Source organism: Pelecanus crispus, chromosome 12 (assembly GCF_030463565.1).
Source record: "Pelecanus crispus isolate bPelCri1 chromosome 12, bPelCri1.pri, whole genome shotgun sequence".
NCBI classification, from domain to species: domain Eukaryota; kingdom Metazoa; phylum Chordata; class Aves; order Pelecaniformes; family Pelecanidae; genus Pelecanus; species Pelecanus crispus.
In genome coordinates, this window is record NC_134654.1 from 28,672,141 (window position 1) to 28,697,315 (window position 25,175).

A 25,175-nucleotide genomic window follows, 5' to 3' on the forward strand; every position below is an offset into this window, starting at 1 on the left:
TTTTCACTTTCGTTTTCAACTGGACTATCCAGCGCTTTTTGTTTCACTAATTACAGTTTTGGCACAGCCTTCTCACCTGAGAGGGGTTCGTTGAGGAAGTCTCTGATCGAGCAGTGCTTGACATCAGCAGTGTTCTGAAATCGCCTCACCAAGTCTCTCTGCAGAGCCAGAATCTCTGGTAAGAATTTAACCAGCCTCAGTTCTGTTTCCTGGAAGAGGAAAGGGGGCCTATGAATAAGGTTGCCCTTGGACAAACCAGTTTTCAATACTTTTATGGAATTAGTTTTTTAAATTGTTTAAAAGAAAAAAAAAATTTACACGTGCAGTTCTCAAGATTATAGAAAGTTATGAGAATAAAGACACTGTATAAGCAAACAGGTCCTGGGCAAGCGGCTGCAGGCGACCTGCCTGAGCAGGGGGTTGGACCAGATGACCTCCAGAGGTCCCTTCCAACCTCAACCAGTCGATGATTTGTGCACCTATCTCTGAACATTGCAGTCTCTCATCCCTCTGCCACACCCACCTTCTGCAGAAACTTCCAAAGGAGAGGGACAGCGTCCTTGGCATTCTTTTGCTGGACTACATGGCCCAGGTTCTCCACTGAAATTCTCTTTCGGCAGCTCCACATCTTGGAATGATGTATGTGACTGTCCTTTGGCAGCTGGGACAGGAAAGTGACTGGGTCACCATACACTATTTTCACTATTGGATTGGAAGAAATTCTCTCATCCTCTTGTATTTGTCTATTTAACTTCAGAAGTTTTTTATCCAAATCCTGCATTAAAAAAAAAAAGAAAAAAAATAATTTATATCAGAATTGGCAGTGTCCTGCCATGTTAAACCTCCACTAGAGTGTATTTCCCTAATAGCTTGATGACCAATTGACACAGAAATACATCAAAGCAGATGAACTCCTAGGGAAGGCATGTAGAACACATACTGCAAGACAGTTGTTTATACCATAAAGTTATTCTTTGTTCTCCAGCTCATCTAACTCACAGGTCTTTCATTCTTTAGATGACGTATATGGTGGGGAAAAAAAGGCAGACAGGATTCATTTGGGGCAACCATATACTCACTTGAACAAATACTTTCAACTGAGCTAAGACAGTTCTGCTTTTCCAGCTATACAAAATCATCATAGCACAACTCTAGTCCGAGATACTCATTTCCACAGGTAGAATAAAGTTGGCTGACCCTTACAAATTAAAGCTAAGTCGCAGCTGTGTCATAGATGGCTTGGCTTTAGGAATAGCTGGGTGAAAAGTGTAGCACAGATATTACAGCAGGTCAGATTTCCAAATAAGTGGATTTTGAACTGCTCAGTTACTGAAATTTTATACAGCAGGTTTCTTACCTCCAATTCAGGAACAATAATTGTGTTTGCAACAATTTCTTCCCATTTGTTTCTCTTCTCTTTTGTGGAGAGCACATCATCAAACTGAACTGGCCCTGCAACAGGAATATTTAGCCTCTCGTATTTGCAATATTTCAGTTAAAAGAAAGCACAGATTCCTTTAGCTTCCAGATGTGACATCCTTGCAAGTTCGCACGATGACCTAAGAGTGATTACAGAGCTCCTAGAAGCTAAACGAGTATCCTAGTCTAGCTGGAGACTGTCACCCAAAACAGCACAGTGATTGTGGGTTTTCAGACGTTTCAGTCCAGTCATTCGTTTGAATGACATGGACATTTATACAAGTCATTCATAATCCCAGAAAGGTTAAACAAGTTGTCCAAGGTCAGACCACGATCAATGGCAGACCAAAGAACAGAGTTTGGAATACCGATTTGTGCTGTCACACAAAAAATATGGTTATTACATATAAACCCCTCTGTGACACAATAACTCATGTCAACTTGAACTCCAGATTCTACTGTGAACCACACTCTGCCATCCCTCTTCTAAACCAAATAGCTTCTTGGTAGTCTTTTAGAGGGCAGAAAAGTATATAGATTATACACAGCATGAGCTATTGTGCTTTGAGTAGTACCTCTGCTTGTGAGCAGAAAGCTCTGTCAATATGTTATGATGTTATTTATTCAATAATTCCTTTTCAGAATTATGCACCAAACCTTGCAGATCCCACATACTTGACCGAAAGAGAAGCAAATGGACAGAAATTCTTCATTCCCTACAGCAAGAAAAAAGCCTCAAATTTCTGGATCTTCCTCATCAGCTCAGCTACTGCCTGTTGGAAATGGTCTATTAGCAAAGCAGCTAAATAACTGCTGCCCTCAAAACGCTGATATAGCTTGCAGATGTGATATGGCAGGTAGTTTTCCTTACACTGGCCTGGGTGCTGATGGGGGTCCTTGAGGAGGCTGCTGAGGATGAGATGAAGGATGTTGATAGTCTCATCCACACTCTTCCCCAAAATTTTTGTCAGCTGTGCCAAGTCCTCCCGAATATGCTGCTGCAGGAAACTCACTGAGTTGTGCACCGGTGGCTTGATAATGTTTTGGAATGGCTAAAGAGCAACAAAAGGCAAGAATGAGCATAGCCAATAACGTCCAGCTCGAGCACAAGGCATGCAGAACTACAGTCTTACCAGAAAGTCAACTCCATCCTATAGGATTCCTACCGCTTGAACAAATAAAGGGAGGGATGTGTGTATATGCGTTCATGCAAGTGCATGAAGGAATCAAAATCACTCGTGGGCAAGGAGGGAAGTGAACTTCTTGAAAGACTGCCCTAGTTACTTGGCAATATGATGAAAAGGACCAGCATCATGCAAAAGTTTCACTATATTTCATGTGGCCACTTGGAACTATTATTGGAAGGTACCTGAGGATGTTCTGTGGCTCCCAGCATCATTGCCAAATGTGTGAGCAAGCGTATCAGAACGAAGACAACTGGGGACATGGCCCGATCAGACACTCCCATTGTTTTTCTGTGTTGAGCATCTCCGAGTATGTGGCCAGTTTGAGTTCTGTCTTCACTACTCCTGTTGGAAAGTGTATAAATAGTATTTTTTTTTTTTGCCTTGACAAAAACCACACAAGAGATGTCTTTGATATCCAGTAGTGTCTTTTTGACCCATCTGAATGCCATAAAAGCTGCCAATTAAAAGTGCTACATGGGAACGAGGACTTCCAGTAAGTTTTGTACACAAATAAGCCAATTTATTTGGTTTTGCTGGCTGATTACTCTTCCTTGGACATCTCTTCCTAATAAGTTTTCTACGAAAGAGGCAACATCCAGCCCTGGAGGGCAAGATTAGCCAACTCTGTGCTGGAGAGATGAGAAACTACTGCTGTTAGAATTAGTAACTTTAACATTCGTACATAAGGGCTCTAAGTGCTAATCCAGAGAATTGAGGAGGAGAGAGTACAAGTTATAGTTGCCGGAGCTCTGGTAAAAGTTCTTCAGTCATGCTGATCCATTTAAGAAAATGCTGCCTATTACCATATGTTGGTGTAGAACCACATCGCCTATATCAGCCCAGATGAGCAGGGAGATGAAAACCCTAAACCAGCAGCTTGACAAGATCTTATGTTAAGGCAGTTTCTGCAAAGTCAGAGTTATCCCAGCACTCCTAACAGCTGAGCCTCTTCCCCTCAGAGGCCAAAGTCCAAGCTAAAGGGGAATTCCACATGCCACCCTTCACGTAGCACCACGAAGTGGCTGGTACCTTTTGCCCAGAAGGCATGACAGGCAAGTACTACATCATTTAGCACTGAAAAGGTTAATGAATCAAAGCATACCGGAATTCTTGAAAGCCAGGCACTGGTTTATGCTGTACCCCTCCAACTTGGGCACCACAGTCGACACAGAGGCTAGTTTCCACGGGGCGGCCACACTAACAAAAAGCAAAATGAGAACACTGAATTCCAGAGTAAGAGCCTCTCCAGCAGAGAAAGAGAATGAAACAAAAATCCAAGCTGTAACTGGTTAATTCGAAAACTGTTACTGGGCAAAGGACCTCTGCCTCTCTTGTTTCCTAGATTTATGGTATAAGCTGTGTTAGAGCTATTCTAAATTGTACATTACAATGGCAAAATGATTAATAATATAGAGTTTAGAAAATGATCCACTGTGCAACAGAACATTAAAACCAGTAAACAAAATAAAACAGTTTATTGTTGAAAACACCACCTGCTTAAAAACCCACCGGTCTCAAATCCTTACCTCTCCTACAGTGCAGGGATGGCCATTTGGACAAACTATCAAGAAAGAGAAACAAACAGGACAGTATTATAAGACAGACATTTATCAAGCCCCTGTTATTTCCTTTCATAGGGACCATCATCTTGGAGCAAGAAATATGCTTCAAGATCTAATCAAAAGCACTGACAGTCCCAAAGCTCAAAGGAGTGATAGACCCACATAGGAACCAGAGGAAGTTTTCAGTGCTTCTCGCCTTGAGAAACAAGGAATGAAAGTCTGAAAGATTCTGCTGCCGAGTACCAAATGGGCTGGTAAGCACGAATGCTCCCAGCCCTGGATTCCTAGTCTGCAGTACGATCTACTGTGGAAAGCAGAGAACTGAAAGCTGGCCAGGAAGGTGGCAAAGTGCTCCGCTGCTGCTCACACCACTTTAACGTTGCCAGAAGTAACAGGGCAGGTCTTCTGCACTCTCAAACTTTGTAAACAGCTGTAAGCTTGAGACTAAACAGAAGCTCGATGCACCTTGGTGCATTACCCACATAAACCATAGCTCCAAATTTTCATTTACAAAGGATAACTCATGCTGAGAAGAGGAGCACATCTGTCCTCACATTTGGAACAGTTTCATTCAAAAACCAAGGATTATCCTTCAATTTCTTTCACAGCCAGTCAGGACCACTTACTGTACCAGCGCAGAGTGGCAACTCCTTCCCAGGCCCTCGCCTGAGCCATTATATCTTCTGGCATTGTAGGTAGAAAAGATTGCTAAGGAGGAAAAAGAAAGAAAGGTGATGAATATATAAATCAGTTCTTCCCTGTAGCAGTTGCTCACTGGTTCCTTATTCATGATGGGGAACAAGAGACATCTGAAAGCAGAGGTCATGCAGATGATGTACATGCACATTTTCAAATTCCACCTTTGAAAATCCACTCTTAAGTACTGTTAATATTGTTAAGCCTTGCGTACACACTCTGCAGACATCCTGAACTGGATTCCTCTTGGGGTGGCCTGATGCACGCTGGTGTGTACCAGCACATTTCCTTACGCCTTGGATAGCCAGAAGCAGCAGAGCAGCAGATCCCTGCACCCTGACTCAGCCTAGGGCTCCACGAGCCATTGTTGCAACAGTATGTCCTGCCAACTGCTTTTAGGCTTGCTCACTCAAATACCAGCAAAAGTATTTGCCTGATACTGCTCAGGATGCAGAGGTGCTTTGAAAAGGCACCAGTCCAGAGCTTGTTGTTGTGCCAACAACACTGAAATAATCATATATTGGTAACTCACAGCTAAAACAGTAAGTTGGTGCTTTTGATGTTAAGAAAGGTTAGGTTATAGAGGATCCAGCAGATACATGAAAGAACTAGCAATATCATAGAATCATAGAATCGTTTAGGCTAGAAAAGACCTTTAAGATCATCCAGTCCAACCATTAACCTAACATATGCTGAACTGTTAAATCTCTTTACCTCCATGGTGTGCGGACGGAATGCCAGATTCCTCAGGGGCTGCAGGACGGGGTTCTGCCCGCACAGCAAGACAGCTGCGGTATGAACAGCCATTTCGATTAGTGCTCCATTGTGGCCAAAGCTTTGAGGATCCACTCGCAGAGATGGCAGTGCATTCATCACAAGAGAAGCTGCAAACTGCTGCAGCTCTGGAGAATTCAGGACTTGGGAATTCTGGATGAACTCAGTCATAGCATGTGTTTGCTGAAAGCACATATTTAAAAGAAATAAAACCAGCATGATATTGTCCACCAAACAGAAGAGGACTATCAGCTGCTTCCCATGCTGCGTTGCCCCTGCTTTGAAAACATTTTCAGTCTGCTCTGATCAGGACATAACTCTGCTTGGGGCAGAAGAACAGAAGGCTCTTCCACCAATGATTTAAATCTCATTCATCCTTATCAATGAAGCGTGTTTGTCACAAGCTTCCAAAGTGAAGTATCTTACCTGCTGTTTGGGATGAAGATTTGAGTCACTAACTCCATATAGGGCAGTGACTTCTCTGAAAATAGCCAGGAGCAGATGGACAGATTGTACAGCTGGGGAGCTGCTAGAAACCTAGAAAAGAAGAACTGATGATATGGCAGAGAAGAGGCTATAGCTGTCACAGCTGAAGTTTGACGAGGTTTCAGCTGGTTACTGGATATGCAGGCTTCAGCAGGTCTGTGGGAAAGCTCTCCCCACACATGAAGGGGGATAGTGCAGAAATGGCTGTTCAAGCCATAAATGAGTCATCTGACAGCACTCAAGCTGATTGAGGGTTTTACATCAGAAAACTCTCAAGTATTTTATTCTTCTAATATCCAGTCGGAATTGCAATCTTATTAGGCAGCAACCTGTACATGCCTGCCTTCAAATTCAAACCAAATCAACACGCAAGTGAAAAAGAAAAAAAAAAAAAAAAAAAAAAATCACAACCAGTGTATAATAGATGGTACAGAGACATTCAAAGGCGCATTGTTTGCAAAATTCCTCCTGAAGATTTTCATATACAAACTACATATTGGAAAAAGGTTACAATTACACAGAAATCACCTGTTTGATTTTTGCATGGCAAGACACAAGGCTAGGCAGATACGGGCTGGCAGGGAGGGGGCATAAAGTTTCTTTGATTATCTGCCTACTCTCCAGTCAGTTGGCTACAAGGTGCCTGTATTGCTTACTGCAATACAAACTGCTGCGATAGATTACAAAGGGAGAAAAGCGAGATGAGGCAACCAACAGAAATAACCTCAGTCATGCATGCTAGAACAAACATATGTGTGCCTGCCAGCATAACCCACAGTAACTTTCAAGCAAAGGCAACCCAGGTATCTGCACCGGAAGAGACACTGCCAACAGGAATGCATAAAGCTTAAACGTTGGCCATCCAGAGCCCACAACAGGATTATGGTGAGGAGAGCGTGCCCTACCTTCTCTGCCTCCAGAAGACCCTCAGTCTTACACTCAATCATGGCTTTCCCCACAGCATCACGTAGGACTCCGTAATTCTTGCCACATGCCAGATAACGATCGATGTGTTTAGACTGGCTGTTCTGTACCTAGAAAGGGAACAGCCCATGGTGAGCACTGTGGACATTAACCAGCCATTGGACAAGGCAGAATCTCCCCTCTTCCTCCCAAGAACTGCAGCATTTCAGCCTTTGCAGAAAGACAGCAGGCAGGCATGGCAGCCCAAATAGCCTCTCACTGCCGTAACAGACTCCATTTAATAGAGAGTGAAGATAAGTCATCTCCACAACCACTCCCACTGTGGTGAGTCCCCCAGAGCCACACAACAGCAGAAAAACCCCAAAGCAGCACAAACTGAAGACTAAGAGGAGACCAGAGCCATCTCCAAGGAAACATCTCTTCTTTACCTGGTGCAGAATTTCCACTGGGAACACCCACTTAAACTGTGCCTCTGTGACAAGCTTCTGAGCAAATTCCATCCCATACTGACTAGCAATTTTCCGGACTAGGTAAACACGGTGCCAGTCGTTCTTGGCAAGGCTAAAGAACACCCTCACGTTTGCCAGGTAACGCTGCTTCTCCTCTACCTGGTCTTGCTCTGGAGGGGAAAAAAGGAAAAAGAAAATGGTAAAACCACATCCTACCTTGTAAAACATTTCTGTCAGCGCTAGCTGTAGCGCCAAGCTCCTTTTACTAGTACTGACTAATTACACAGGAGCACTTCAGAGCCCTCTCTTCCTCAGAAGCTTATCTAGAGTGTTTCCTCAGATGGATTTCAGGCAATGATTCATTTCTTCAACAGAGGATGACATACTCTACTTCCATTTCCTTCTCTCAGGGACAAATCTTCCCATTTACTGGTCATTCTCAGAGAGCTCATTCTCAGAGCTCTTCCATCTTGCTCAATGATGGCTTTCCGCTGTCTCAACTGCCAAGGTGATGGTGCTCCCTAAGGATGATCTCCTGGGATGCATTTTGCTAGCCTGACATCCTCGACGCAAGGGCTGGACACAAGTCCCTTGGAATTAGTTACGTTACCGCACTTCGATGCTTCACGGACTGTGTAAGTATCCAAGACTCTCCACATACTGTTCTCCTTTATCGAGTCAGCAAATCAGCTCAAAAATTCTTTAACTTATTTTTTTGAAGTATCTCTTCATCCTTTTTAGCTGTGCAGAGCTCTCATTCATATAAAACAAGAAGCCTTAAAGCAGTCACGTATCTGAAGCATCATTTATGCGTTATTCATTTATTCATTAAAGTTCAATTTAGTTGGTCCTAAATAAAATTTCATTGTTAGCATCTGGAGGATAAAATAAATCTCCTTCCAAAGGCACAACCGCTATGTAACTACACCCTAGGGGTCACTGGCACAGCCTTGCTACTAGGTACAGAGCACTGCTAATATGTGGTAAAGAGGACAAATAATGACTGACGCTCCTAATGAAAGAGAAAAGAAAAAAGCTGATGTGCTCGTTCTTGGCCATGCATCAAAACAAACTGCAGCATAGCACAGGCACGCTGACTACGTCCAGCTCATCTCCCGTGGTGACTTTGCTCTGCATGCAGCATTTCCGTTCGATAGCAGAACAATTAGACTTACCTGTGCACTCATGCAAGTCAAAGAGCAGCTCTGCAGCCTTACTCAGGTACAAGCGAACCTTGGCTACTGCCTGCAGATATTCAACAGATGATTCCTGAGGAGTTTCTTGATTGTTCTTTGGGAGATAGTTCGCTGGAAAGCCTCTGCCTCCAGGCAGATAGTTTATATGCTCATATCCAAGGCCGCCCTCAGACTTTTCACACATAGAATCCTAAAGATGGGCCAGAATATCGCATGAGTGGCAGAACCACTTGAATCGGATGTCCTGTGCATTGGCATGGTACTTTATATCTCCAATGCAACCACACTGCAGTAAGCACATTAAACTTTCATGTCTCTCACAGCACCCTCCGCCCCAACGTCATTAGCTCCTCCCTGTGATCTCTCTGGTGCTTATCCTAAACCTCTGCCACATCGCCAAACACCTCCTTCAGCAACACACCCAAGCTCTCCCCAATATTTCCTAAGCATGTAGCTGAGCGAGATTGTTATAAGCATGCTGACTGGCCACACATGCTGAAACACACGTCCCATGTTCCAAGATGCCAAGCTCTACCTGTCTTTCCCTTAGCGAGGATACAAATTTTGATCTTATCTACAAAGTCACCATTTTAATGAAAACTGTAAGAAATGAAACCTCTACCCTGCTGTCAAGTTTGTTTAAAGTTGTCCAAAGCATTAAAAGTTATGCAAGGGGAGGAAAGGGAGCAATCCAAACAGCATAATAATCTAAAGCTCTGCAAACAAAGAAATGTCTGTGAAAACAAGAGAGTAGAATCACAGAATCATAGAATCGTTTAGGTTGGAAAAGCCCTTTAAGATCATCCAGTCCAACCATTAACCTACACTACCAAGTCTACTCTAAGCCAATCAAGGGTAGACTAGACTAAACCATGTCCCGAAGTGCCACATCTACCCGTTTTTTGAACACAAAAAACTTTGGACTACTGCACCTAGAAAGCCCCTGCTTGCTGCACTCCTATGCTGCAGTTTGGGTCCTGTCGGGCCTCACTTAACACTTAAGACTGTCCAAGGTGTCCAAGAGAAAGAATAATTTATGTAATGCTGCAAACACACACAAGCCTTACTTTGGAAAGCAAGGCTAGTTACTGGAGAGCAGGTTCTGACCAGGTGATTTGATATAATCTTCCTTTTGGGCTTTCTACTTGGGCAGCTATTTATGTGCACAAGAAACTTGCCTAAAATTGCAGATGAATTTCTATTCTTGACTTTTTTATTCCTGCAACAGTTTAATGCCCAGCTTTTACCTACCCAGCACTCTTACCTCCAAGCAGTTGACAAAAAGCAAGTAGAGTTCTTTTTTATCATTTTGCTCTAGGATCTCGTTGTGCTCTACCAGGGACAGGTAGTGTTGCACATCATTTTTCACTTCATTGAAGCTAGAGGAGAGAGAAACGCCCCCTTACCACAACTGCAATACTGACGGCTACTAATGCTCTAAATCATGATCAAACTACTAGTTATATCCATGTAACAGGTGGGGGTCACCCTGGATCCATCTGGAAGATGGAAAAGCAGTTGTGCCACCTTTTGCCAGATGTCATCTAGCTTCACACTCTGAGCTAGGCTTTTATCATCAACAATGCCAAATTAGCATTTCTAGGGCATAAGCGATCTGATCTATTTTAGGCATCTGATTTAGGAGATGATCACGCTTGAGAAATGGCTTTCTGTGCACTGACTGCAAAGGGAGGCTGGTGGAGCTAGTGTGACCGGAGAGGTCTGTGTAAGCATACAGAAGACCATTCTTGATTAAATGTCTGCAGATGAAGAGTATTGCTTTGCTGATCAAGAGCGTGTTAATTAGTCGCCTATCTTTAAGTTACCCAAGCCACCCACGTTCAGCACAGGTTTAGGTTAAGAATAGCTAAGTAAACCTTGGCACAGACTGGTCAGATACTTCAACACAAACTACATGCAAGCCAGACAAGTTGCATAACTAATACAAAGGCACAGGATGAACTTCACCTGGAATGATTCAAATTCAATGAATAGCATGGAAGTGAGAAGAACAATCAGATTGGTTTGATGAGGTCATGGAAAAACAACCACCCCCTATTGTAACATCCACCAACTGTCTGACTGTGCTCACCTGTACTTCAAGAGGAGCTTCAGCATTACTGAGCGGATGATGGGAGTTTCATCCACTTCGTCATTAAATGGCGATAGAAATTTTGTGTAGATAGCAGGGTGATCTGTGGAGATAAGAAAAAGACAAGTTTGGCAGGTGAGAGAAAGTGGCAAGAGAATCAGCTCCATGATGCTGAGCGTCAGGATGAAGGGAGCTCACCTGAACCTTTCAGGAGACTTCTGTGAACAAACAGCAGATTAAGGAGCTCTTGGATCACCTCTGCCTCAGGGGGTTCATTGTCCTTGAAGCACATGGTGGTGACCACATCTATGAAGAAATTATTGCATCTCTGCCGGAACAGGGCATTTCTTGCTATGGCATCTCTAGGGGAAGGATAAAAAGCATTAGGACAATGTTCAAGTACAGAACCACTTAAATAATGGATGAAGCAAAGCAGACACAGGCAAAAGCCACCAAGGTGAGATACTTTTCCAGCTGTCCAAAAGGCTGGATTTGTGCAACACGTCAGTAGTATTGTCTGCAAAGGCTGTATCACATTGACAACTAAGATCACCAATGGCAATGTGATGCCAGATACATTCACCGAGAGTTTTTTTGCTAAGCTATCACAAAGCAATTCAAGGTGACAAACAGTTCCCTTTTCTGATTCAGCCACTGACAGTGCTTTGGCTTTACAGGGTTTTGTAACTACAATTTTCTTACAAGGGCCAAGGCAACTTCCTCCCTTCTTTTGACACAATAAACAGAAAACGGACAGGACCTGTTCTGGTTCCAGCAAGAGCGGAGCAGAGTTCCCTCCACCCATTCTGCTCGTGTTGACAACTTCAGAGGTGCGAATCAGAATTTCCTCACACAACCAGCCCCACTGCAATGCTTCCACCTTGGACAGGGTGGAATACCTGAGTTCCACGGAGACATTTAAATGAACATCCCCCATGGCAACTCTGCAGTACGGACAATGCATCTGTGCTGGTACTAGCCACGTTCTGATGCACTTCTGACAGAACACATGGCAGCAAGGCAGGCAGACTGGATCCTTCGGCTCTCCTAGGCAGATTGGACATGACTTCAGACCATATCTGTAATTCAGAAACAGTAATGAACACAATTGCTTCAATGTCGTCTTACCAAACACCTTTAAGATGATGTTCATCTGCAACTAGACCAAGGAGAAATAATGTAAAACCTGTTGGCTAACTGCTTAGCTTCAGGGTGCAGAATAAAATGGAAGTTACTGCTCTTCATTTGCCTTTCATTACATTGTATGCAGCGCTGCCTTACACACAGAAATATGCTGGCAACATAGACAATATTCCTACTGGACCCTGCAACTTATCTCAATGTCACTACCTGTAGAGCCTGTTGCTGACTTCATCCTTACATTCACACAGTACTTTCATCACTGCAACAAAAGTTGGGTGAGTCTTCATGTCTGAATCGTGCTGAAAACACTGCAGAGGAAAAGGACAAAGCTAAATGACTCAGCTCTAATACCTAAGACAAAAATTCACATGATCAGCAGAAGCAAACAGGGAAGAGGTGAAATCACATCTTTGCTTACCTTGGCAAGAAGCAAAGTATATTTTTTCACTAAATTCTCAAATTCTGGCATCAGAGTGTTGATGCCTAACAACACGTGTTCTATAAACAGAGACATGGAGAAAACCCGGTTCCAGCAGACTCTGTGGGAAGGAAAGCGTCATTTCAAAAAGTACAATTATGAGCTGAGAGCATGAATGGAAGTGCAATATCAGGTCATTCGAATGATCTCACTGCTTTTCATGCTCACCACTACAGCATTTGTGTACTTCTCATGCAACTTCTTGCTTTGCCCTTTTGGTTATCAGCCCTGCTTTTTGTCAAGGACAAAGCATGTAACAGCACCTAACACAGTGAGCTTATGGCATAGGAGCCTGTCCTGTAGACAGCGCTGCAGCAGAATTAAGACCACTGCAAAGACCTTCCCACACCTCTAACTTCTATATCATAGGAAGTAATTACAAAAAAAAAAAAAAAAAAAAAAAAAAAATCACCATTAACTACACTTCCTTCACTTCAGTTAAACTAAACAAGGACTATGAGAAAAACCAGGGTAGCTCTCTGGGCTTGTCTTTCAAGAGACAAGTCTCAGTCTTAAACACAATGAAGTTCCCCATCTCTCACAGTCTTTATACACATGGAATGCAGTGGGGAGACATTGCTGGTTAATAGGAACCTAATGAGAGCTTTAAATAACCCCTGAATCCAGCTGGAATGCACTGGATGATACTGCCAGATTTAGAAGGAGAATCTACGTGAGACAAGGGGGGAAAAAAAAAAAATCTGGTTCTTGATGCTTGGTATGTAATTGAGCCTAGCAGGAACCTGGAAAAGTTTGCAAAGTCTTCGTCTGAGAAAAGCAGCATCAGAGCAGCTTTCAGCCCGTACTAACATTCTTACTAACAGCAAGGCAAAAGATCAAGATCTGTGGTACGTACTCAAGTTTTTTTAGCAGCTGATGGCACCGACTCCCACTCCTCTGTAAATCCTTCTCTTTACAAATAAATTCAACAGGCATGCGAAGATTCTTCACTTTCTGCAGCCAGATCTCTGGATGGGCTGTCTGGACTTGATGCTCCAGCTCTTCAGTACAAGCCACTGCAGCTAACACATCTAAAACCTAGACAGACACACAGGCTGTAAGTATAACACAACAGCTGCATTTCAGAATTATTTATGAACTTTGGGCTCTCAATCTGGTTTGCTGTAGTATGTGTTCTACTGAATAATGTTCTACTTGATTATCTTAAGCTCTGGAATTCTCATGCTCATGGCTCGGATCATTAGCACATCCTATTAACTGATGAGAAAGCAGGGCAAACTATTTTAAATCCTGCTACTAAAAGTGGTAACATAGGAGATGATTCCTAATACTAGGATCCTGACTGAGCTTGTGCATCCCAGTTTACTGTTGCTGAAATCAAAAGGAGGCTGAACACTGAATTCAGTGAAGACAGAGCTCTCTGCTAGGGTTGAGGATCACAAAATGCCTGGTAGTGACTCTACCATCTCTGAATGTGCTATTCCATGTCCTTCCTGGTTAAGGTAGTCAACTGCACGGGGGTGTACAGCCAGGATCCTAGAAAAGTTCTGCAGGCGGCTCTTGAACTGATTGTATCCAAGGTGGACCCAAGGCAAAGATGGTACCGTCTCCTCTCTTCTGGGAGATGTTGCCTTCCATTCCTCTATGCAGGATAAGAACGCAATTTGCAGACACTGAAAGTTTAGAAGAAAGTTAGAATCAAAATTAAAAAAAGAACTTTTATAATTCATTTCGTACTGGAAATGCTGGCAAAATTCTCTGAAAGAAGAGAATCAGTACTTTACAAAGATAGCCTTAGATGATGTGTCAATTTTTATAGGTGCTCCTATGGAAGTGCTTTTCTGAGTAAGGTTGCAGCAATTTCAGCAGCCATTCAGCACCAAATGCATCTGATTTGTGGCTACCTTGCTATTAGTCTGTCTCAGAGGGGAATTTTGGCTGAGAAGGCAAGATTGATACAGAATGGCATATTCACGGGCATCATGATCTTCTCTCCATCCAAAGGGTTTCCAGTTCTTGTTCCAGACACTGACCTGCAGCTCCTCTAGGGAAGACACACCAATGGTCAAGACAATAAAGTCTGTGATATAGCACTGGAAGAGCATCTGCCTTTCTTCCTCAGTCAGAGCAGAGATAAATTTTCCCAGTGAAGTTTTCTGGAAGATATCCACAAACTTCTCAGCTTGGTCTGGAAAATGAGAATGCAGAGAAAAGCTGAATATTAGGAGGAGGCTGGGTTTGGCACAGTTTCCATCCTAAAGAGACTGACGCCTAATTAATCACTAATGCATACAGCACTCCCCTCATTCAGCGCACTAACAAGAGATTTGAGGCCAAGCGTTCTCAGCCCAGGCAGCAGTGTCACATTTATGGAATCTCATCTTGTCATTAACTCTTTGCCTTTCCACAGCATTTTGAATACAAGGGCACAAGATATGTGAGAAAGACTAATAGTGAGAAGCACAAAGAAAAGCTAGTTGCACAAAGCTCTGCTGGCTCATACGACCACAGAGGGATTGAAGGCAAATCCCAGGGTGACAGAAAGGTAGAGGCATGGTAGCAACAAACCAGAGTTTACAGGGCAGGTGGATGGAGATGCTTTGTGTCACGAGCTCAAGCAAGGCTCTCACCTTCAGTGTTTTGGAGGTATTGAGCTTCCAACCACATCTCATCCAAGTACTCTTTTATCCTCCAGCTGAAGGGCATCTCATTCCCAGTATCAGCAGACACCGTCATGTTGTTCTGCACCAGAATTACCTCTGGCTGAGAGCTAGGAGATTAAAAGGTCATTAATGCACTGGGCTTTTGCCTGGGAAACATATTCAGACAACAGAGGCAGGAAGCTGCAGAAAGCAAGAAATTAGCCCTAGAAGGGGATGAGGGAAGGGGAAAGAACTGAAGGACTCATTAACACAGCTGATCCTGCCAACTGTGTAGCATTAGGACTTACTCAGTAAGCGTTCCCTGGCAAAAGGGCTGTAATGGCAGGACGTGGGGGCTTCAAGGGCTGGGTAAGAAGTGTGAGCATGCCAAGAGCTAGAGAGCAAAGCCCAGGAGTACTGGGGACAAGGTAGAAAGAACAGACTTCTGAAGTCACCGAGAACTGCCCTGCTGCCTTCAGCACAGCACAGGGGAGCAACCAAGAGTGTTACTCTCCCATGCGGATTTAAAGCCAGTGCTGGACTGGTCTCAGTGCTGCCAGCCAAGCCCTCCTGCTGCTCTCTCCGGTGGCTCACCTGTTCTTACCCACACTGTAAGGGACAGTCAGAAGTTTTGTATCACTGAAGATGAACATCCACAGGTTTGTCACCCACTCAGCTGCCGGCCTGACCAACAGCTCCAGATTGCCATTTCTGTCTATGACAGCAATCAGGAGAGCCAGGAACGGAGTGATCATGTTCTGGACTCGCTTCCACAAGGTGTGCCTTTGGGGGCAGAAAGAGACCAAGAAACCCAGAGGGAAGGTGAGCAACAATATCAGCAAATTGGGAGCTGGTTGTCCTGAAAAATTGCTGACACTTGCATGTGAGAAAGTCCTAATCCTGCCTTTAAGGGGAAAAAATACCACCACCAAAAAACCCTACATATCTCTCACTCGTGGCTCGCCTGTAATCCCACTGTTCCACTCAAAGCACTTGTGCATTCGTGCGTTCCTGTCCCAGCACAGCCCATTCAGCTGTAAGTCACCCTCCCTCAGGAGCCAGGAGAGGACAAAACTGCCTTCAGAGAGGTTCCAGCACAGGCTGGAGACTGACACTGCAAATATTCAGATTACACAAAAGTGCTGTCTCTGCTGCACAGTTGCCATTTGCAGACTTTTCTTGGAAGCCTGCAGGTTACAAGATATTGTTGCTGTCCTCACCTGAAGGTGCCTGCCTCCTGGAGAGCACTGAGGTTAGAAGCCTCCCGAAGCACCCAGTTTTTTGGGTGAAGGGAATTTTCTTCTTGCTTCTTCAAAAGGTTGGAGAGACGAGCCTTTGTTATCTTCAGGAAAGAGGCTAGAAAACAACAGGGAACTTATATTTTCTCTACTGGCATTGCATCCAAACCCAAATATCACACCAAGCATAGAATTTTACGGTTGTTTCAATAATTGGCGGAGGGGGAAAAAAAAAACAGCCACCGGAGCTAGCACAGCCATAGAAAAAGCCACAATCTGAACTCCAGGAAAACCCGTCAGCTAAAGGAGCAACAGACTGGAGCACAGACACACACACTCTCGGGAGATTGCCTGGGAGATCCACCTTGTCTACACTACAGCAAGGACCACTGACCTTTGGGTCCCCATTGAATTAACTTAGATGGTTTGGTGGTCCCCTAGATGCTCAGGGACACTACTCGCTGCAGCCAGGGAGCACGTACCTTTCAAGTCATCTTCTTTGGAGAGAAGGCCAAGGAGGATCTTAATTCGCTTTCTGCTTCGACTAAGATCTTCATTTTGGTCCTGTAGCATCCCTACAGCACTTTGTACACAGGTCCTCAGGAGTACAGTAGTGTCCAGGATTTCACGCTTCCCAGGAACAGCGTGGAAGCAAGTTCATTACTCTGCAGTTTTACACCCTTTCCCCCAACACATCCCTCTTAAAATGATTATAGTGCTCTCTAGAAAAAGCCCGTCCCCCTGGCATCCCACCTTCCAGTTTTCCTCTCATCTCAGGCTGCAAATCTAAGTTCTTCTTTTGCTATCAAGTACACGATGCAGCTTCTGTGGCCCTTTCAAACTGGCATGCAACACAGCATTTGCGTTAAGATAAGACTCCTATAGGGGGAAAATTAAGTAGTTCAGGGAAAAAAAGTGTAAATTATAAACATGACTAGGGAAAATATGCCCTCTCTGGGAGATGCTTAGGCACCAGAGGGGCAAAAGGCACATGCAGTCTTATACTGGGAATCCTCCAGCTTATGCTGTCAGGGGAACACAAGCCAGTCTTAACATGGCTGTAGCACAGCAAAGTCCACAGCCAACTCCAGCATGGCTTCAAAGGCACGCCTCTGTCAAAGCACAAACAGCTGTAATGGCAGGCTCAGAAGCATATTTCTCAGCTTCAGGGTGTAGAAAGACAACAGATACTTTTAAAACTGATTTTTAAAAATCAGGAGAATGAAATGGCTAAGGAATTAGAGGATCCTTAGAATAGTTTACTTCTTTAATGATGCTGATTTTGATTGGGCTACAGGGGGAGGAATTTGTATCTGATCATTAACATTCATGATGCAAATAATATTCCTGATGGATTTCAGGTGAATGGGGATGCAAAAGGCGTGTTGCACCTATCGATGACAAAGAGCGGAGAGACATATTGACAGCTGAGAAGCAAACAAATGTATTCTGAACTGACCTCACAGTGCTCTGCTTCTGGCACTGGTGTTTCAACCGGCACCTCATTTTCCCCCTGTTCTTCTCCATTCACAGGCAGAGCTACAACTAAGGTGTAGAATTTTTATTAGAAAGAAGCAGTACACTTCTGCATCAGCCAGATAAGAATTTATTTAGCAACTGCATCCCAGAGCACCAGAACATCTGTCAGAGATCTACTATCACCTGCACGAATGGCTGAGATCCACCTGTCTAAACACACCTACAGCTGTTAGGGCTGTCAAGCTTCATGCAGCAAGAACTGGAAGAAACGACTCTCGGAGCTAACGCACTAAGCTCTAACAGAAGCCTGTAAGGCCGTATGGTGAAAGGAAAAAGTGTAAGAAAAAACTGAGGGGGAAGAAAAAGTCTTTTCTACCCTTCCTACAGGTTTAGGTGAACAGATCTATATTCATGCAAATGAGATATTCTCTGGAGTGACTCCTTGTCAGTGGTCTCTGCCATGCAGTATCTGCTGCCTCCCGTGCTGAGACAGAGCACTCAGGGTGTTGAGCAGTACAAATACAACATTTTTGTCAAAAGAAAAAGGGAAAACTACCAAATTAACTTCGATGACCCAAAGTTGCAATAACGAACTAAACACAAATACAAGTTGGTAGCCATGTGGTGACCTCCACAAAAAACAGATGCTGAGCAGGGAAAATCAATTAGATACGTTGTACCAGGCATAAGATCCACTAGCACCAAGTCTGGGACTACATCTCCCCTTTTCCCCACTGGCATATCGACGCCACTGGCTGGCACAGCCAGCATGCAGCTCACCTTTGGTTTTACCTGAATCCTCACAGAACAACTGGCTGATGGTGAGGTTCTGCAGGGCAGTCATATCAGAGATCATGTCCTTGGATCTGCGGAGATCGTCTATATGCACCGACTGCCACAGTCCTAAAGACAGAGGACCAAAAAAAAAAAAAAGTAATTTCATGCCTGCAGCATGCTCTTCTGCAAGAGCTTCCCAAAAATTATCTCCCAGTACCTGTGGACTAGTTCACATTCAGCATTCACTTACTCTCACTTCTTGATGTAGAAAGGGAAAGCAGCAATTCGCTTTGACCATGCTAACGCACACTGCCCTGACTGACAGGGCATGCACACTACTACTTTGAGGCTCTTAGAACCCATCACACGCAGTAGAAGCCTTGCTGCTGAAAGCAGAACATGTAAGCACGTACTCAGGAGCCTCCTGGAGGACAATATGCCAATGCAGTTAGCATCACGTTTGTTTGCTGCTCTCCAGCTGACTAGAAAGAGGACTCATCTGTCAGTGGGCAAGGCAAGGTGCTCTCATAAAGGAGACTAGGACTCCAAGGAACTGACCCCCCAAGGAACAGTCCTTGTGGGTAAGGGAAGCAGCTCTGACAACCCACAGGACACACTGATTCCAGTTTTTAAGCATTAAAAAGGAAGGTGAACAAGCAAAGTGCTGCTCTGGTATGTTTGCCTGAAGCCAGTTGAAGAGTGAGGAGCAACAGATGGCCAGACCCACCTCCATGGAATCCCACATAGGACGTTCCTCCTTCCACCCGGGAAAGCTTCATAATAAAGTAAACAAAGACAGAGACTTCTCCCAGATCCACCTTGTTGATTTCATTAACAACAGTGTATCTACAACAAAGAGCAAATGCTGTTGACAGATCAAAGACAGACAAAAGTTCATGACCACAAGTCTTTCCTCTATAAGAGGGCACGTTTCTTCCCCCATACAGGTGTAAGCGACTCGCTCACCCCCTCCTCCCAGCTGGCTGTCCCTCAAATGATAACCCTGATCCTCAGCTCTTCAGGACTTCTGCAGCCAGTGGCAAGAATTCACACTTCAAAGGGGATTATTGGGTAATTTGACTCAGCTTAGTTTATTTTGACTTGGGTTATGAATTATTATTTGAAATACAATTAGTGCTTCTAGATTCATTCCACTACAGAATAAACAAAGGATTACGCATTCCTGATTCTGAAATCCCCCAAACAGCACTAATAATCAAATGGGGGTGAGGAGTCACCAACCAGAACAGCTAGCTGGGAACCACTTCACACTTGACTTACTTGGCTGAGGCGATGAGCTGGGCATTTTGAGAGCCATCTTCAAAGTCTGTCTGAATAATAAGGACTTTATTTCCTGATGTGGTGTCAAGAAAATCTCTGAAGAGTGAAAGGGGATTTAAAAGAAGTCACTAAGTGTAAAAACAAAACATTAAAGACTGTAGAAGCAGTCACTCCACATTAGCTTTGGCTGCTGCAGGGAGAAGGAGAGATTAAAACACCCATCCTGTAGGGATGGTCTAACTTCAAAAGCCCATCTCAGTATGATGGAGCTAATATAGTTTGCACCGAGCCAGCCACTGTTCAGCACAGCATGGCCTCTTGCCTCCCTTTTCCATACGTGTTACTCCAAATGTTCTGCCCATGCATCTTCCACCCAGATGACAGCCTATTCAGAGCAGGATAATGCAAAACCAGACTCACCGGATGGCCTTCAGGAATGAGTACTCTGTGTCAAACTGCTGCAGGAACAGAATTTGAGGCCTTTGCGCTTTACCCTGCACTTCTCTCTCCAGGCAAGCAGCATCAGCACTGGTGAGAAGCCTCGAGAAGGTGGTGACCTGGGAGTGCAAGATACAGGTTTATTCTTTGCTCAGGAATGCAGCAGAAAGGCAGTAGAGACTTACTCATCTATGCTCCCAGATGCTGCTAACTTGCTGCAGAGCTGGACTGCACCCCAAAAAAAACATTTATTTGCCCTGCCAGTAGGCAAAGGGTCAACATGGGCTGTTGCACCAACCCAGAGCCACTGCTGGGTGGCTGGACACAATGACTCTTGGTGCGGTCAGAGATGGGGCAGCGGGGCAGCTGAGAAGGGGCAGCCAAGGCTTTGGAGAAGCTTCTTGCGAACTCCTGTATCATGCCTTCCCTGCTAGGCCGCCTTCCCTGCAGCACTCTCAGGGGGCAGCAAGTCCAGCCCCAAAACAAAGCGTGTTGTTTCCATGTGAGGCAGGAGAGGGAAAAATTCTCCAGCCAATCTCAGCCAAAGTTCTTTAGTTTTGGTACTAGGCAAAAGTAAACCAGAGCTATCCCATTAAAGGCCCGCAAGATCTCTGGCTGTCTGTGGCTTAGCTGGGTTAAAATCTTTTGTATCTTTAAGACCAGAGGCAGACACAAAGAAATGAGAGTTCAAAGGCTCCCGACGACTTTTTCTGCAGCCAGCAGCCTGTTTTGCTGGCTGCGTTCATGGAGACAGAACTACTTTCAAAGTAAAGAGATGCATCAGCTGCCCAAACTCACTTAAAATCCCTGCTTGACAGGGAGCATCAAATACTGCTTCACACATAGCGGAGGTATTAGGTTCTTCAGGATGCAACACCACACCTGCTGAAACACCCACCTCTGCACATCTGGCCGCCAAGCAGCAAGGCTGTTACCAAGTTTACTCAGGTGTAGCCATAATACAGCCCCAGCAGTTATAAAGCAAAAACCTCAGTGCAGGCTGGGAGGTTTTTGAGAGGATGCTGCAAGGTACTCACCTCTGTAAAGACCGTTTGGTACCCAGAGCCAGCGCGGACGTGAGCTCGGAGGAAGTCTGCAAAAGACGTGTGTTGCTGCTGCTTGAAGTATATATTGGCCAGAGAACCTGCCATAAACAAACCCACTGAGTTGCAGAGGCGGATCACAGAGTCCGGGGTGGCACAGTTCAGCAGTGCCAGCTGGGCTTCTTTCTTCACACAGGACATGAGTTCACTAGCAGGACACGCTGTTTTCAGCCTTTCCGTTGTCTGCAGGACCACTGAGGCACAAGTATTGGAGTGGTAGCCCACAAACACGTCAGAAGGGCTGTATTTCTGCTTGCTTATGAAGTGCTCTTCTGTATTGGCTGCAGTGAACTCGTGCACCCACTTCTTCAGCTCTTTCACAGTTTCTCTTTGCCCCTTGTCCAGGACAGTACTGATATCCAGGTAGTGCTTTTCCAGCCTGTTGATCAGTGGGATGGGAAAGTGCTTATATACCACGTCTTTCTCCTCGATGACTATCAAACGGAACTTCGGGTGCACTCGGCACTTCACCCGGTGGGTGCCCAGTCCCAAATCAACATACTTCTGGCCAGCAAGGTACACATAGTATTGATTGAGGGCATCGTAGAGGCTTTCATAAAGGTTTTGCAAGTTGAGCAGCACAACCATTTGGCCAGTTTCCATGCAGACCTTCACACGGTTGATGTTCCTGCATATCTGGGTATACTCTTGGTCCTTAGGGAAACTGGAGCCAAAGATAATTTCTGGCTGTTGCCGGGCAGTAAAAAAAGTTTGCTGGAGGATCTGCAGTGCTGCATAATTCTCAGTCAACACAAGCAGGTACCTGCAATCACCATCCTGACCACTGCTGTAAATGTTTTGTCGAACCAGCTCAATTCTACTGATATCATGAGCATGTACTTCTCCTTTTTCTGGTAACTGTGAGGTGAATATTTCCAAGGCATTGACATCATCTTTGCCACCAAAGTTACGAAGAACAACTTCAGCTATGTCTTGAGGTGTCGGCTCACTGTTGGAGCTCTTAGCTAAGGCAAAAAGCATCTTTATGAGGCTGTAGTAGTCACGCAGACCAAAGAACTCCCTGTCTTGGGCCTTACAAATATTTTCATATGCATTTGCAAAGTGACAAAAGTACTGTTCGACCTTCTGCAAAGCCCCGCGTGCTGAGCGACAAATCCCCTTCGCACTTTCTATGAGTTCTTCTTTGCTAGGGTCACCACGTGAGACAAAGATGCCGCGATTCATTTTAGCAGGATCCAAAGCCCAGTTGGAAATCCCGATGAAGCCAACCTTTTTGTGAGGAAGAGGGACATCATCTATGCAGCCATCTTCCAAAAGTGGATGCAAAGTCTTCAAGGGCATTTTGGGAGAGTCTTCTGCCAGCCCAATCTCATCCAAAACCACCACTGAGACATACTCCTCCAAGTTCTTCCCTTCCTGGAATCGAGCACAGTGCTTGAAAGTGCCTATGATTCCCTCTGGAGTGGAGAGAGGACTGCACTGAAAAGACACTAGATGGATCTGCTTCAGGTCCTTGAACAAATCTGAATGAGCTGCTTGGCCCTGCATAGCATCAGCCACAATGGTTTTCGCAAGGGATTTGGAGCTCCCGGGCTTCCCAACAAGAAAAAGCGGGATTTTCAACTCAATGCAGATGACCATCATAAAGACATTTTCCTTCAAGGCCAAGTTTCTTGCTATGGTATCTCGGAGGCGCACACCACTCAAGAATAAGTCTTGCATCAGGGAGATTTCTTCCAAAATCTTTTTCTGGGTATCATAAGGTTTTGGAAGGACCTGGCTGATAGCACTCCTATATGCCTCCTTCTTTTCCAAGGATGCATGATAGCAGACCCCGACTGCCAGCACTAAGGACCAGATAACATTGTTTCTCTCAAAGGTGTTCTTTGGAGCTTTCTTCTCGGCAAGGTACTTCTCCAGTTCTCTCAGCAGTAGTTTACTGTGCTTGTGAAACCACTTGAAAACTTCCATGCAACGTTCCACATCCCGCAGGCTGACAAAGCTGCATTCATCGTCCCTCTGCCTCATGTATTGCTGGGAAGCAAAAAGCACTTCTGTAATTACCTCTGCTTCAAACTGCTCCATTGGGACCTGTTCAGTAACCCTCTGTACAATCTGTTGTATATACATTTTTTCAGTTAAGTTGTTCAGCTGCCCAAAATCCCACACTAATGGGATCATGCTGGGTGGGAGCGCATGGACCCGGTACACAAGCTGTCTCAGTGGAATTGATCCAAGCTTATCCTTTGTCTCATCTGCTTTGACACGGTAGCCCAACCCAGCTAATTCCAAGCGTTGAATCATCTTTGGTGTGTGCTTACGATAAGGGTTGCAGGCTGCTATGATCTGCAAGCCAGAGCAAGAGGCCAAAGGCTTCCCCTGTACTGTGTGGTCACACAGAACTTCCTTGATGCTGCTTACAGCCTCTGTTGTGTTGGCTTCATCGAAAAAGAGGACTGTGTCCAACCCATGCCGCTCCTTATTGGTTTTAGCAAGGGCTTCTGCTTCTTTGATCCTGGCATAAATCATCTCTGCAGTAGTACCTCCATGAACTTTTACAAGCTTCATGTTCTCCACCTCTACGTAGCTTCTGCGTAACTTGCACAGAAACTTTATAAGTCTGGTTTTTCCACAGCCTGTTTCTCCCATGATGACAACTGGGATGTTGCATCTGAATCGCATCTCAATAGCCAAGATTTTTAGCACATTGTCTGTTGTGAGTTCGTATGTCTCATCGGGGTCTATTACCCAGGGGATCCCCAAAACCATGCAAAGCCTCTCTAGCTTCTCATGACGAGGCAACTGATCAAATGGAATATTGAAGGGAACTCTTTGGAGTAACAAGCCCTTGTACAACCGTGAAGTCATGACATTTTTCTTTATAATGTTGCCATTCAAAGGATTAACGGCATCAACACCGCCACTACCATCAGGCTGAAAGTGGAAACCAATGAATGTCATGGACACACGATCTTCATTGAAAAACAAATATGGATGAGGCTCAGACTCCCACTTTTTCCGAATGCGGAAAGGAAGAAGATCTTCTTCTGCAATGTTCTCCAGGTTGAAGGACTGCCTTTCTGAACTTTGATCAGAAATGTTTAGGGAGGGTGTTGCAAAATCCCTTGCCATTAAAATCATGAAGGTAACAACAAACTTTTTGAAACCTTGCAAAGTGTCCTGGACAAAGTCAGGGTTGCAAAAGACAGAAGCTTCACAGTCTCTCAACTGAACATTGAGAAACCATGTGAAGTTTCGGAGTTCCGACCAGGAGGGATCTGTGATCCCACAGTGCAGGAGGAACTGCTGCAGGCATTCTGCTGGACTCCCTTCTACAGAGCATGCTTCATAACAGAATGTGTCCAGATTGCACCCCTGGTCAAATCTTTTCAGATACTGGAAAGGTCTCTGGAAAGCCTCGCTGCAAAATTCTTCCTGGTCCATTCCTGGATCTGAAACGTCCCCAGACTGGTTCCCAAGTGTCTCCATTTCTAGTACTTCCTTGGGAGACTTGCATGTTACTTTAGGGAATACATCAAAGAAATTGTACTTCTGGCTCGCTGACATCTGGAGTAAAGGAAAAGAAAATACATCATCACAAAGTTGTAGTCCTAAACATCTTCAGTTTATTTAATCTGTTCTTACAGTATTCTTGCCTAAAATCACAGACCTGAGTAACAGCAGCTAGCCTATACAACTGTGACACTTCTTCCTCTATGCATCACTTTTTCTGCTTAAAGAGAATCACAACAATTAATCCTATTTCCTCCTACAGTCTCCTTCCCATAACATTAGTCCTTTGTTACCTCCAACCCCTTCTCAGTGCTACATCAAAGAAAAAGAAAACTAAACCCAAGAAACTGTTATTTATCCCTGTCACTTCTACACT

The 25,175-nt window shown here is 44.6% G+C and overlaps 1 protein-coding gene across 1 annotated transcript in view; it reads right to left on the bottom strand.

Annotated features, from left to right (window-relative positions):
• The window catches only part of RNF213 (ring finger protein 213), a 53,997-nt gene that overhangs the window by 4,858 nt on the left and 23,964 nt on the right, over positions 1-25,175 (bottom strand). Inside the window, exons 28-59 of the mRNA XM_075720066.1 lie at positions 21,260-24,853; positions 20,205-20,341; positions 19,785-19,880; positions 19,231-19,349; positions 18,519-18,629; positions 17,707-17,786; positions 16,730-16,877; positions 16,230-16,365; positions 15,604-15,792; positions 14,998-15,137; positions 14,401-14,555; positions 13,831-14,040; positions 13,263-13,444; positions 12,347-12,467; positions 12,136-12,236; positions 11,685-11,864; positions 10,984-11,147; positions 10,786-10,888; positions 9,958-10,072; positions 8,673-8,883; positions 7,477-7,667; positions 7,030-7,158; positions 6,065-6,175; positions 5,579-5,821; positions 4,795-4,876; positions 4,133-4,167; positions 3,709-3,803; positions 2,789-2,948; positions 2,291-2,471; positions 1,358-1,452; positions 524-775; positions 77-209 (exon numbers count right to left, since the gene is read on the bottom strand). Coding sequence (XP_075576181.1) covers positions 77-209; positions 524-775; positions 1,358-1,452; positions 2,291-2,471; positions 2,789-2,948; positions 3,709-3,803; positions 4,133-4,167; positions 4,795-4,876; positions 5,579-5,821; positions 6,065-6,175; positions 7,030-7,158; positions 7,477-7,667; positions 8,673-8,883; positions 9,958-10,072; positions 10,786-10,888; positions 10,984-11,147; positions 11,685-11,864; positions 12,136-12,236; positions 12,347-12,467; positions 13,263-13,444; positions 13,831-14,040; positions 14,401-14,555; positions 14,998-15,137; positions 15,604-15,792; positions 16,230-16,365; positions 16,730-16,877; positions 17,707-17,786; positions 18,519-18,629; positions 19,231-19,349; positions 19,785-19,880; positions 20,205-20,341; positions 21,260-24,853 — 7,999 coding nt within the window. The remainder of the gene's footprint in view (positions 1-76; positions 210-523; positions 776-1,357; positions 1,453-2,290; positions 2,472-2,788; positions 2,949-3,708; positions 3,804-4,132; positions 4,168-4,794; positions 4,877-5,578; positions 5,822-6,064; positions 6,176-7,029; positions 7,159-7,476; positions 7,668-8,672; positions 8,884-9,957; positions 10,073-10,785; positions 10,889-10,983; positions 11,148-11,684; positions 11,865-12,135; positions 12,237-12,346; positions 12,468-13,262; positions 13,445-13,830; positions 14,041-14,400; positions 14,556-14,997; positions 15,138-15,603; positions 15,793-16,229; positions 16,366-16,729; positions 16,878-17,706; positions 17,787-18,518; positions 18,630-19,230; positions 19,350-19,784; positions 19,881-20,204; positions 20,342-21,259; positions 24,854-25,175) is intronic.